The 12,918-nt window shown below is 44.9% G+C and overlaps 1 protein-coding gene across 1 annotated transcript in view; it reads right to left on the bottom strand.

The window, feature by feature from the left end:
* Window positions 1-5,495: 5,495 nt before the first annotated feature.
* Window positions 5,496-12,918, bottom strand: part of UNC79 (unc-79 homolog, NALCN channel complex subunit) — a 195,508-nt gene continuing 188,085 nt past the window's right edge. Inside the window, exons 49-50 of the mRNA XM_046647730.1 lie at window positions 7,346-7,387; window positions 5,496-5,696 (exon numbers count right to left, since the gene is read on the bottom strand). Coding sequence (XP_046503686.1) covers window positions 5,496-5,696; window positions 7,346-7,387 — 243 coding nt within the window. The remainder of the gene's footprint in view (window positions 5,697-7,345; window positions 7,388-12,918) is intronic.

Genomic DNA, 12,918 nt, shown 5'->3' with positions numbered 1-12,918 from the left:
CACCTTGTGCCACCCCATCCCGACCTCAGCTCCTCTGAGCTGGAAGAAACCAGGACGCTGGTGGGCTGAAGAGACCAGCACCAACCTGAAATGAGGTCAAAATGATGGACGTGGGTTTGGAGGGACAGAGCCCCAGTCGGTGGCCATGCGAGTGGAGACAAGGAGTGATGCCAGGGAGAGAAGGGCCACTATGGACTGAGAGTACAGCCCCAAGTCGTGCTTTGCCACTGGCTTGCTCAGTGATGCTGGTAAATGCCATCCCTTCTTGACCCCATAAAATAGAGGGTCAGTCTAAACTGGGTGGCAAACTCCCAGGCCTGCAGGGGTGGGCAGGTGAACAAGTGAAGCTCCCAGGGCCTTGTAAACCAACCCAGGGGCAACAGGATGTCTGCAAGGAGGCAGTGGGGGTCTTCTTGCTGGGGAGGCATAAGTCGTTAGTGGGAACTGTACAACACTGGAGGCTGCGTGCTCCATCGAAGGCATTCGAACCAAAAGGAGAAATGAAAAGTTCAAGCTCGCCAAACAAAATATGCTGTAAGCCAAGTTCCACCAGCAGGCTGCCAGTTGGTGACTTCTGGTCCACACAATTCTACATGACCTTATTGGTCAGGGGAGCAGCAAAGGACTCTCACCCATCATTTAACTACCAGAATTGTCTATTAGAAAGAACAAGGGCTGTGGATGCAGGCATATCTGGATTCAAATTTTGCTCTATCTCTTACTGAGTGACTTCTACAAATGTTTCGTCTCTCTGTGCCTCAGTTTCCTCATCTGTAATGTGGAGTTAATAACAGAATTGCCTACCTCACATCATTGTCGTGAAGAGTAAGTGCGATTACTGTCTCCAGAAGTGCCTGACATGCAGTAAACCCTCATATAGGGTAGCGACGATTATAGTTAATTAGGGGCAAGTCTCTATAGGGCTGGGGGAACTCTCAATAGCTCCCCAATCTAACAGAGTTCATCATCACAATCTTTAATTCATAACATTTTATTCTTTGCCATAAAACTATTATATTAAGTGGGAAACTAAACATGATTTAATTTGTGAGCTATGATTTTTTTTTTAATAAATGAATCCCCAAAGCAAAGAGAAAATGCCTTTGTCAGATGAAGCGACGCTGGCTTGGTGGAAATTTATGAGAGACGATCAACAGACAGAGATGCCAACAAGATTCAGCTGCCTCAGAAAAAGCCCTCAGATTTCTCTATCCCATGCTCCTGCCACAGTTTAACCGAAAGAGCTCAGAACCAAAAACAGGGGAGAGAAATTAATATGTACTGAGTGAAGCTGTGTCTTTGAGTCGGACGGCGTTCCGGTCCTAACGCTATCTCTGCCAGCTGTGTGACCTTAGATAAGTCACTTAACCTCTGGGCCTCAGTTGCCTCACCTGCAAGATGAGGATAATAATAACACGGATCTCATGGGGGAAAAGGGGCTAAGAGGAGAAAAGAGAATATATGCAAAGTGCTTAGAAGCTAGTACATGCTCAGTACATGGTGGCTCTTGCGGCTTCTCTTGAACTGCCTTCACGAGAGGCTCACCGTTGCTGCTCCTGTCAGTGGAAGGAACTGGCCAGCCTCTTACTAATAACACTTCAGCCATCTCCCAAAGGGCTCAACTTTCAACATGGTTGGTACTATTCCACTGAGTTCCAACCACTCCCTTCATTCCTCTTAAGACGATTACTGTCAAAACACCCAATTTGCCCAATAAACATATTTGCAAATTAATTCCATTAAAGAGGTATATTAAATGATCTGTATTGTCCGATTAATGCCAGAGGCCCTTCAATCCCAGCTCACGAGAGAGTCTTGGTGGATAACCCACCTGCTCTGATCGGAGCCAACATTATCTGGCCTGTTGTAGCTTGGATATGAAGATGGAGTTGCTGCAACCACCTGGCCTCAGATGAGACTCTTAGGGAAGAGATTTGCTGAAAACATCCTGATGTCAGGCAGAATGACACGCTTGCCAAGAGAGCATATAAAATGGAGACTGGACACCTTTAGCTAATGACTACGTTTCAGCTCCCATGGGTCTTGTAGGTCTTGCTTCTGAGGGACCGGCTGAAGGAAAGATCAGATAAGCCTGCAGCTGTGAACTGTCCCCTCATGTGGTCTTCATAGGGCGGCACCAGTCTTCCTGGAGGTCCAGATTCTGGTACAGTCTCCCAAGAACCATCACCGTCCTCCACCCATTTGAGCTTTCCATCACCCCCAGGGAGATGGGTAGATAGCTCCCTTTTACAGATGAGGAAAAACAAAGGTCCAGAGAGCTTCATAACTTGTCTAAGGTCATTCAACTAGTAAGAGGCATGCCCACTGTAAACAAGCATGGAATCTATGCATTTGCAGATTTTGGCTCATTCCATCCTTGGGAATCTCAGAATGTTCTGTTCACACTCTGAAACCAGTAGGATTCGTGAGGGAAGGAAACCAGAGTCTATTCCTGGGCCCTTCTCTAAGCCAATCATTAGTGCTGGCCACATCTGGAGCAGGTCAAATTTGTGGGACTCTCTCCGCCCTCTGCTGCTGTCAGAGTTGTCACCTGGGGCTGGTGCATGGTGTGGCAGGGATCAGTGTGGGCAGCGGTTGAGAGAGCAGTCCTTGGGGTCAGACAGCCTGAGGGCAAGTTCCAGCTCTGCCTCCAACCTCTCGCTAGCCGTGTGGCCTTGGGCAGGGAGCTCCACTTGTCCAGGCTTCCACATGAGAATAAAAATCATAACCGAGAAATTCTATTGAGTACTTACCATGTGTCAGGCATCGCTCTAAGCCCTTTCCTTGTGTTATCATCTCAACAACCCTCTGAGGTAGAACGTGTCCCTGTCTCCATTTTACAGATGAGGAAACACTAATAATGAAATTTCAAAAACCCTGAGGTGGTAGGAAAAATTTATCCACGCAAGGGTTCCACGCAGTGCTCCTCAGCGGCCCTCAGCTGGGCCAGAGTCAGCAAAGGGCCAGACGGTAAATATTTTATGCTTTCAGGGCCACACAATCTCCCTCCCAACTCTTCAACTTGGCTTTTGCAGCATGAACGCAGCCACAGACAATATGTACGTGGTGGGGCTGGTTGTAGTCTGATCACACTTTTACAGAAACAGGCAGTGGCTGTCGTCGACCACCCACTGACCCAGGTAAACAGCTTCTCCTCCTACTTGTTAGGGCCAATCCTGCTAAACTTCCGTCTGTCCCATCTTTTCCTGACTTTTTTCTGCTAACTCTCTGAGCCCCACTTGCTGGAGAGGCTGACATGACGAGGTAACAGAAGATGAGGATCCTGGGAAATGGAGTGGGGAGTGGAAGCGGGAGCCAGAGAAGCTTGCTGGTCTGTGTCAGCCAGTGAAGTGGCAGGGTCCTGTTGGGTCAAGTTGGCAAGAAAACGCGTCACAGTTCTCAGGGGCAAGGAGGGAGACTTCCCCAGGTGGGACCAAGACCCCAGGTTGTGACCAGGGTGAAGAACACAGGTCCCCACAGCTGGAAGCATAAGATGGGGCCAGTCAAGAGGGTTCATCTCCAGCCCTTGGGGGACGCAGACACAAAGGGAAATTGAGGCAGGAGTCCATTCAAAGAACTGGGCAAAGAAGATGGGGTTGGAGAAGAAACGATGGATAACTCTGGACCTTGTCTGCCAATAGGATGGGGCCGCCGAGATCCTGGCTGCCTGCGGCAGGGGGTGCTCAGGACCAGCAAGGAGCCAGGCCCACAGCTGAGCCTGGATGGGAAGTCAGTTAATCCCCTTGCAGGGAAAGCAGTCTGTGTCTGTAACCCCCTCTAGGAACCCCTGTTCAAAAAGAGAATGTCACAATTCAGCCCTTGCTGAGCCCACTGGGTAGGTGAGGAAAGACCTGTCGCTTAATCAAATCCATCCAGTTCCACAGACACTAATTAAATGCGCACTGCATGCCAAACCCTGGCGATATGGAGACACGACATACCCTCAAAGCTGCCACAGTTTACAGGTGAGGTAAATGCATGCGCACTTCCCCTAACACAGGACAAAATGTTCACATACGCATACCCAAGCATGACTGGGATGGAGGAGCACTCTGACGGGGGGAAGGCCTTTCAGAAGAGCTTGTTAGGAAAATACGAGGAAGGATCATTTCTACGCTCTTAGTGTAGGGCCCTATGGATTTCCTGCCAATTTTCGTAAGAATGAAGATCTGCCACCCTGTCTTTCTAGAACTCACGTGAAACACTGAAACACTCGAAGACTTGTTTTCCCCTGAGAAGCATTAAGATACCAGACTTCCCAGGAGAAAAGAGAAGCCTCTTAATAATCATCAACTTAAAAAAAAAGGAAAGAATTGCCTCATGCCCTCAACGTCCTGCCTAGAGAATGATTTCAAATAAATCGTGTATTCCTCTCACCAGAAGATCTGAAAGAAAGTCTTTTCCAATCAATTATTGTACTTTAGTTTTAAGAGAAGTTAGAAGTTTTAAACATTTAGAAGAAATGGTTGTCAGGAACTAGCTCTATAAACTGATTTTAAAAAACCCCAGGCTCACAAAGATAATAAAAAATGCATTTAATAGCATGTCGATATACAGCTTCAATGCATGTTAAGTCTTCTTTTCGTCAGTGCATTACAGGGAGAGAGAAAAGAAATATCATCTGTGAATGCAGAGTCCAATGCTAAGGAGAACCGCTGATAAATCTTGGTGCTCTTACACTATTAAAATTCCGTTTTATGAAACATAACTCCGGTACAGTGCTCTGTGCCAGCGTGGGGAGTCGCCTGGTCCAGTATGCAATCTACAGTTTTAAATTGAATTGTATACAAGTATTAACAAAAGAATAAAATTTATTATTCACAAAACTAAAGTGGTTATCATAAAGCTTACAAGAAAGTACAGCCTAGAACTAATGAGTCGAAAAACTAGTTTTAAAAATAATAAAACTTACTGGACAGTTCTGGAAAATGATATTATAAAACAAAGAAAACAATTGGCACAGTTTAACCACCTAATTTCTAAGTGCACTTTGTAATGGTCCTTGCAAGCTGCCACTTTTCCCAGGATAATGACAAAAAGCTTCAGTCAAGTGTCACTGGCTTATGGTGACGGGTTTTTTTATTGCATTGCCAAGAGTGGATTTTAAGAAAAAACACTACAAAGGTTTCAAAAACCCTATTTATTCTCTATCATCAAAAATAGCAACAGGGGGCCTTATACAACTTTTCTGTGAGTACCCGCCAGTCTATTTTTTTTTTCTTAAAAAAAATAGAAGTTAGTTAAAGAAAAATGATTTGGTTTTTAAAAAATAATGTAAGGAAACACTTAATCAGATAGCCCAAGGAGTTGTCAGAAATATGTGTAGCAAGAAAGCTTCATTTTTGGCCCTCTCCGGCCTTTGCACGTCTTTTACTAAACTAGAAAGAGAATGTACAGTACCAATATGTTCCCCAACCTGCTTGGATCAAATTGTTTTGTTTTTAAACCCATTATTGCTAAACCAGAGTGTTGACACTGAGAGCCGAGGAGTCCACTCATAGAGGATAAAATTGAGAGGCTGCTTCTGAGGACTGGATCTCCACCTGGGCCATTTTGAACTGGGTGCACTGCAGCCACTTGCGGAGGGCCGCCAGGCCAGCGCTGCTCTGGGCCGAGCCCGGCAGCGTCCTGAGGCTGTGGTGGTTCACGTTGTTCTGAATGGCCTGGAGGCGAAGCTGGAGTCCCGCAGATAAGTGCTGTTAAGAAAGGCAAGACATTTTGTTTAGTGTCTTTCCTCCTACTGGTCGCAGTCAACCCAGGGAGTGCCAGCCTGGGCTCCTTCTGCTGGTGGACTTTACACGTGGCACAAGGGCTGTCTGCCCTGAAGGTCAACTCTCAAATTGGGCAGTGCTCAGGGACAGGGACGTAGGCTGGGACCATGTGTCTAGAGTCACCCTGGCCCCAATCCATCCAAATAATGCCATTCCCATTTTGACGCACTCACTGCAACAGGAACTTAAAGCTGACACATCGGTTGATGAGCTGACACATATATTTGTCCCCCAGGAGTTATTCAACGTGTGGTACAATGGGTAACTGCCTGGGCCCTGGTGCCAGGCTCCCTGGGTTCAAATCCTGGCTCCTCTGTGGACAACTCTGGGAACAAGCTTTCCCAGTCTGTTTGGATTTTTCTCATGGGGACAGTAACATTCACCTCCTGGGGCTTTTGTAAGGATAAATCAGGTAATGGAGTGTTTAGAACAGAACTTGGCACATAGGAAGTGCTCATTACATTTTAATCATGATCACAACCTCTCTGTTCTCATGCTAATGCACATGAAGAAGTCAGGTTGTAAGCTTTTCTTACTTTTCCTAGTTTTTCATCAAGTTCTGTTGGTCTCCTCTAAGAACTTAGTGTAATGTCAAACCGCCACAGATTTCCACAAAGCAGGGGGAGGGGCAATTTGGAATGCCTCAAGGTGGAAGTACAAGCACTTTTCACAATAAAAACTCGTACCAAGATGAGGTTTTCAGTGCCTTCACCAGTGGCCACAAACAGCATCGACGCCACAAAGCCTGTGGTCACTGTCGACAGCAGCATTTCTCTCTTGGTGTCTGGGCACCTTGAGGTCACACTCCTTTCTTCCACTAGCATCCCTCCCAATTCTAAGAAGAAACCAGCAAGAAGGCTCCCGTCTTCTCCCCCTCCTCCCCCGCTACTCCCAGGGCCGTAGGCGGGGCCCAGTTTTGGACAGCACAGGTGGCTAGCTTTGCCATCTCGATGTCAAGTCCCAATAACTACATTTACTAGTCTTGAGTATGTTTGGCCCTACAATGACAACACTTCAGTCAAGGTGGGGCCAGGCAGCAGGAAACAGATTTGGTCAGAGTCTTCCTCCTCCTGGCTCTGCGGCCTTGTCTAAGGCCTCCTTCTGGTCCTATGAGTCCCCATATGTGAAATGAGTAGGGCCAGGTCCCTTCTAGCTCAATTCTGTCATTCACTCAATGCCATCCTTTCTTAATGGAATTCTTCCCATCACAAAAACCTCAATTTTAGTGGTCAGGAAATAGCTCTGGACATGCCTGGGACCAGATCCCATGGGTCTCCTCTGAAGGTAGGGTAGCTTTTCTGCCTGTATTCCAGTCAGTAACTGAGCCCCACTCAGACTCTGGGATCTTCCCCCTCCAGCTACATCCTCATCAGTAGTGAGCAGTAGGACCGTGGCTCCTGCTGTCACGTTGGCCCACAGGCCCCTTCCCTGGGCCCCTGCATTATCAGCCGCCTGAGACCAGGAGCAGGGTGAATTCACCTATCTCCACAGCAAGAGGAGCACCAAGGAGCCTACGAAAGTTATCACATTGTCTGGAAGGAACTGAGCTTCCAGTCCACCAGGGAATGACTTACCTTGATATTTGACTGAATCATTGGCAACCACATAGGTATCAGCTGTATGGAGAAACACAGAAGCCTTGTTATTACCGTTCTCCATTCTCCCACATAAGCTCTGATAACTGCGAGGGAAAACAGGGCACACCAAATCCCTTTAATATAGCAAAAGGATGCAGGCCCCTGCCGTGGAGTCACCCGTTATCAGAAAAATGACTTTCTGAGGCCAAACCCTGCTGAGCTGGTGGCATTTGGAGGTTAATAAGCACCCCATGAGTGCCTGAAACACACGCTTCACAGTAAATGACTGATTGTCTCTTGAAAGCTACCAAGCACGGGAAATTAAATGGGTATTTATTTAATTAAATCCTCACTTTCTTGAAATAGAATCTCCTCCACGGGATCTTTAGAACTGAGTCTCCCATAGCATGATGACTCTATCTGCCACTAGTCATTAAGAAAATGTCGCTTGGGAAGCGGTCAAAATGCTTAAGTGATAGGAAAAGACAAGCCCTGAAGTTGCCTGGCTGTGATGTGGAAGGCAAGGCACAGCATGAGCGAGCGGGGCCAGGGGTCTGCACAGTGCGGGCACACACGCAGGTGCAGGCGGGCAGCGGGTCCCTGCTGCGGAGGAGCGAGGCTCGCAGGGCGCAGGTGTCACGGTCCTTGCCCCTCTGCCGCCTCTCCGATCCGCCCTGAGCCCCTCCGCTGTGCCCTTCCCTGGAGGCTTCTGGGAGGGAGAAGGAGGCTGCCGGCTGAGACAACCTGCGAGGGTCTAAGGACGAGCGTGCTCTCTGGAGTGAGGAAAAGGCCAAAGAAGAAGCTGGGGTTTCTAGCCTGGGCAAACTGGAGGACAGCGACACCATGAACAAAACGGGACAACCAGGAGGAGAGCCTGTCGGATGAGGGGCAGCGTTTAACTGACCTCCCTGTTCACTAGTCATGGCCATAGGCTGCCAGTCTATTTAACTCATCAGATCAATAAATTACATTTCTCTCTATGCTTTTGTTCCCAAGGCTAAATCTGGCTATTGTTCTGCTTTTAACATTCTGTGGATATATACAATTTGCCATTTTGACTCCATTGATGTTTACTCCTAAACACAGGGATTGCATTGCAGCCATTTAATACTGTCTCTACCACAAACACTGTTTAGACATGGAGTATGGTGTGTCCCAGAAGATGTAATTGGACTAAAACTCAAAATATCAGAAAATGACACCTTCTCCCCTCCTCCCCCTGCCACCAACCCTCATGACAAAACTGGGATTACGAAGGTTGGTGCCAGATAAGGCTATGTTCTCTGGTCATTCGTAGGGCTGGTTCATCTAAACATTCTGAATGGGAATAAATAAAACTAGTCAAACCATCTCCTCCCCAGTGTCTGTATAGCAAAAACAAACCCTGAGGGTCCTAGTGTCTACAGACTCTTGCTGACGTCTGACCTATTTAATATGGAAGCAGGCCCACACGCCTCCTGATATTTGGGAAATACTGGAAATAACTCCCTGTTAAGAATCCGGAGGGACCAGGGGGCACTGAGTCCTCTGACCCTGGGTGGACACATTCCCCAATGCCGTCCCTGGGGCTAAGGACCTGTATGAGGAATCAAGGGGAGCCAAGGGGAATAATGAGGTTGGTCTGAGAAGGCTTTTGTTATTTCCCCACTGATGTAACATGTGACCATTTGATTCTGAAATATTCCTGCAAGGGACCTTCAGGTTTGTGATTTATGAATCACGTGACTGAAGGCTTCAGGTCCAACCTCATTGTTGATAGCATTACATAATCCAGCAGTCCTATTTCAGGAATGCTAATTTGACTTACTGAATAACATTTGTTTCAGTTCCCTTTTGCTAGTGGCTCCTACAAAGCTGTCAGTAAGAATTAGACATAATTTATTCTGGGCTCTGTAATGTTATCATAAAGTTGGTTGGGTTTTCTTTTTTTCCTCTCTAGAAACAATATCCAGAAAACTGAAGGACGTTTTAAAAATAGGTTGTTCTTCACCAAAATACAAGTGATACCTTTCCTTTTATCTTAGTTTATGCTACAGGATAAATTGAAGATTTCCTGCTTTGTTGGACTGTATTCATTTCATTCCACGCTTGTTCCAGCCCTCAAAATTAAGATCAGTTGTGAAACTCTCTCTTTCAGCAAAGATGGAGTAACAAAGACCAGATTTACCTTCGTGCCTGGAACAACTAAAATTCCAGATGGATTACAGGGAGCAATGGTTTTCAGACACTGAGCATCAGCAATGCCACACAGTGGTCACTAGGGAGAGGAAGCAAGGAAGGCAAGCCCTACAGTGAGCCTAGCCCACTGCCTAGAGTGTTTGTAGGCAGCAGCACAGGGAGGATGGGCCCAGGCACAGCCTGGAAGGCTTCCTGAGTTGAGGAGATGGAGCCAGGAGGCCAGAGAGGCCAAGGTGGCTGGAAGTCGTAAGGCAGAGTGCTGGAGAGGAGACAAGTGCACAGAGAGAGAGAGAGAGAGAACTCTGAAGATCTGTACAGGGCTCCCCGAGTCTTCAGCTGAATCATGACCAGTGCACACACATGAGAAAACTACCCAAGGCTGAAGAAAAAACAACCCCAAATGATTAGAGTGGTGAGCACACAGGGCCAGCAAGAGTTTGTGTAGCCACAAACTAGTTACAATGGAAAAATCTTCTAACTCACAGAACATCGAGTAGAGTACTCAGAAGGCTACTACCTTAGTAGTAAAGAAACATTCGCCCTAGACAAAATGCTGCTCTGATCCCACCTAACAAAGCTTAAAGGAGGGGCCGGCCTGGTGGCATAGTGACTAAGTTCACGTGCTCCACTTTGGCGGCCCGAGGTTCACAGGTTTGGATCCCAGGCGCAGACCTACACACCACTCATCAAGCCATGCTGTAGCCATGTCCCACATACAAAATAGAGGAAGACAGGCAACAGATGTTAGCTCAGCGACAATCTTCCTTAAGTAAAAACAGGGAGATTAGCAACAGATGTTAGCTCAAGGCCAATCTGCCTCACCGCCCCCTGCCCCCCCCCCCGCAAAAAAAGCTTAAAAGGAAATCTCAAAAGGATAAAACTGTTTTTAAGTAATTTAACTATGTCATAGAATACAATTCAGGAATATTTATAGGAATACAAAAATATTCAGCACCCAAGAAAGTCAAATTCAAAATGTCAAGAATTCTATAAAAAATTATCAGCATGCAAAGAAGCAGGAAAATGTAACCTATAATAATAAGAAAAATCAATGAATTGGAAAACACTCCAAAATGATACAGATAACATAATTAGTAGAGAACAATACTAAAACAGTCACTATAACTATATTCAATATGGTCAAGGAGGTAGAGGAAATATTGAGTATGTTGAGCAGAGGCATAGAAGAAAATATTGGAAGAAATAATAGTTGATACTTTTCCAAATAATGTACACCATAAATCCACAGATGTAAGAAGCTCAAGAAACTCAAGCACAAGAAACGTGAAGAAAACTATACCAAGGTGTTTCATGATCAAGTTACTTGATGATAATGGTAAAGAGAAAATTTTAAAAGCAGTCTGAGAAAAAAAGACATATTACAATAGAAGAAAAAAGATAAGACAGATACAGATTTCTTGTCTGAAACAATGGAAGCAAGAAGACAGAGGAGGAGCAATATTTTTGAAGTACTGAGAAAAAGAAAAACTGTGAACCTAGAATTCAATACCCAGTGAAAAGATCTTTCAAAATGAAGGGAAAGTAAATACTTCCCAGACATGCAAAAGCTGAAGGAGTTAATCACCAGGAGACCTGTACAAGAAATAGTAAAGGAAGTCCTCTGGGTGGAAGGAAGATAGAAGTTTAGGTCTACAGAAAGGAATGAAGAACAATGAAAATGACAAATATAAATATGGTCGTAATAGGAAATATAAATAAATATTTTAAAAAATTTGAATCCTAAAAATTCATATGGGGCAACAAAAGACCCCAAAGAGCTAAAGCAATCCTGAGAACACAGAACAAAGCTGGAGGCATCACAATCCCTGACTTCAAAACCTATAGTAACCCAAACAGCACGGTACTGGTATAAAACAGGCACACAGATCAATGGAACAGAACGAAAGCCCAGAAATAAAACCACACACCTGCAGACAGCTAATCTTTGACAGAGGAGCTAAGAATATACAATTGAGAAAGGAAAATCTCTTTAAAAAACCGTGTTGGGAAAACTGGACAGCCACATGCACAAGAATGAAAGTAGACTATTATCTTTCACCATACACAAAAATTAACTCAAAATGGATCAAAGACTTGAAGGTAAGACCTGAAACCATAAAACTCCTAGTAGAAAATATAGTCAGTACACTCTTTGACATCAGTCTTAGAAGGATTTTTTTGACTACCATGTCTACTTGGACAAGGGAAACAAAAATATAAACAAGTGGGACTTCATTAGACTAAAGAGCTTCTGCAAGGCAAAGGAAACCAGGATCAACATGAAAAGATAACCCACCAATTGGGAGAAAATATTTGCAAACCATATATCTGACAAGTGGTTAATCTCCATAATATATAAAGAACTCACACAACTGAACAACAAAAAACCAAACAACCCAATCAAAAAATGGGCAGAGGATATGAACGGACAATTCTCCAAAGAAGATATACAGATGGCTAATAGGCACATGAAAAGATGTTCAACATCACTAATCATCAGGGAAATGCAAATCAAAACTACACTAAGATATCACCTTATACCCATTAGAATGGCTATAATCAGCAAGACAAAAAATAACAGATGTTAGAGAGGTTGTGGAGAAAAGGGGACCCTCACACACTGCTAGTGGGAATGCAAACTGGTGCAATCACTATGGAAAACAGTATGGAGATTCCTCAAAAAATTAAAAATAGAAATATCATATGACCCAGCTATCCCACCACTGGGTATATATCCAAAGAACTTGAAATAAACAATTCAAAATAATTAATTGCAACATTATTCACAATAGCCAAGAAGTGGAAGTAACCCAGGTGTCCACTGACTGATGATTGGATAAAGACAATGTGGTATGTATATACAATGGAATACTACTCAATCATAAAAAAAGACAAAATCATCCCATTCGCAACAACATGGATGGACCTTGAGGATATTATGTTAAGCGAAATAAGCCAGACAGAGAAAGACAAACACCACATGACTTCACTCAAACAAACACACGGACAAAGAGAACAGTTTAGTGATTATCAGGGGAAAGGGGCTGAGGCGTGGGCACAAGGGGTGAAGGCGCACGTTTACATGGTGACTGACAAATAATAAGGTACAACTGAAATTTCACAATGTTATAAACTATTATGACCTCAATAAAATTTTTTTTAATCTCTTTAAGAGATAATTGACTGTTTAAAACAAAAATAATAGAGCGAGCCCTGATGGCCTAGTGGTTAAAGTTCAGCACACTCTGCTTTGGCAGCCTGGTTTCACTTCCTGGTTGTGGAACCACACCACCTGTCTGTCAGTAGCCATGCTACAGTGGCAGCTCACATAGAAGAACTAGAAGGACTTACAACTAGAATATACAACTAGGTACTGGGACTTTGGGGAGGGG

The sequence above is a fragment of the Equus quagga genome, chromosome 20 (assembly GCF_021613505.1).
Source record: "Equus quagga isolate Etosha38 chromosome 20, UCLA_HA_Equagga_1.0, whole genome shotgun sequence".
In the NCBI taxonomy this organism is placed as follows: domain Eukaryota; kingdom Metazoa; phylum Chordata; class Mammalia; order Perissodactyla; family Equidae; genus Equus; species Equus quagga.
The sequence above is the reverse complement of the archived record's forward strand: the minus strand, read 5'-3'. Positions and strand labels throughout refer to the sequence as shown.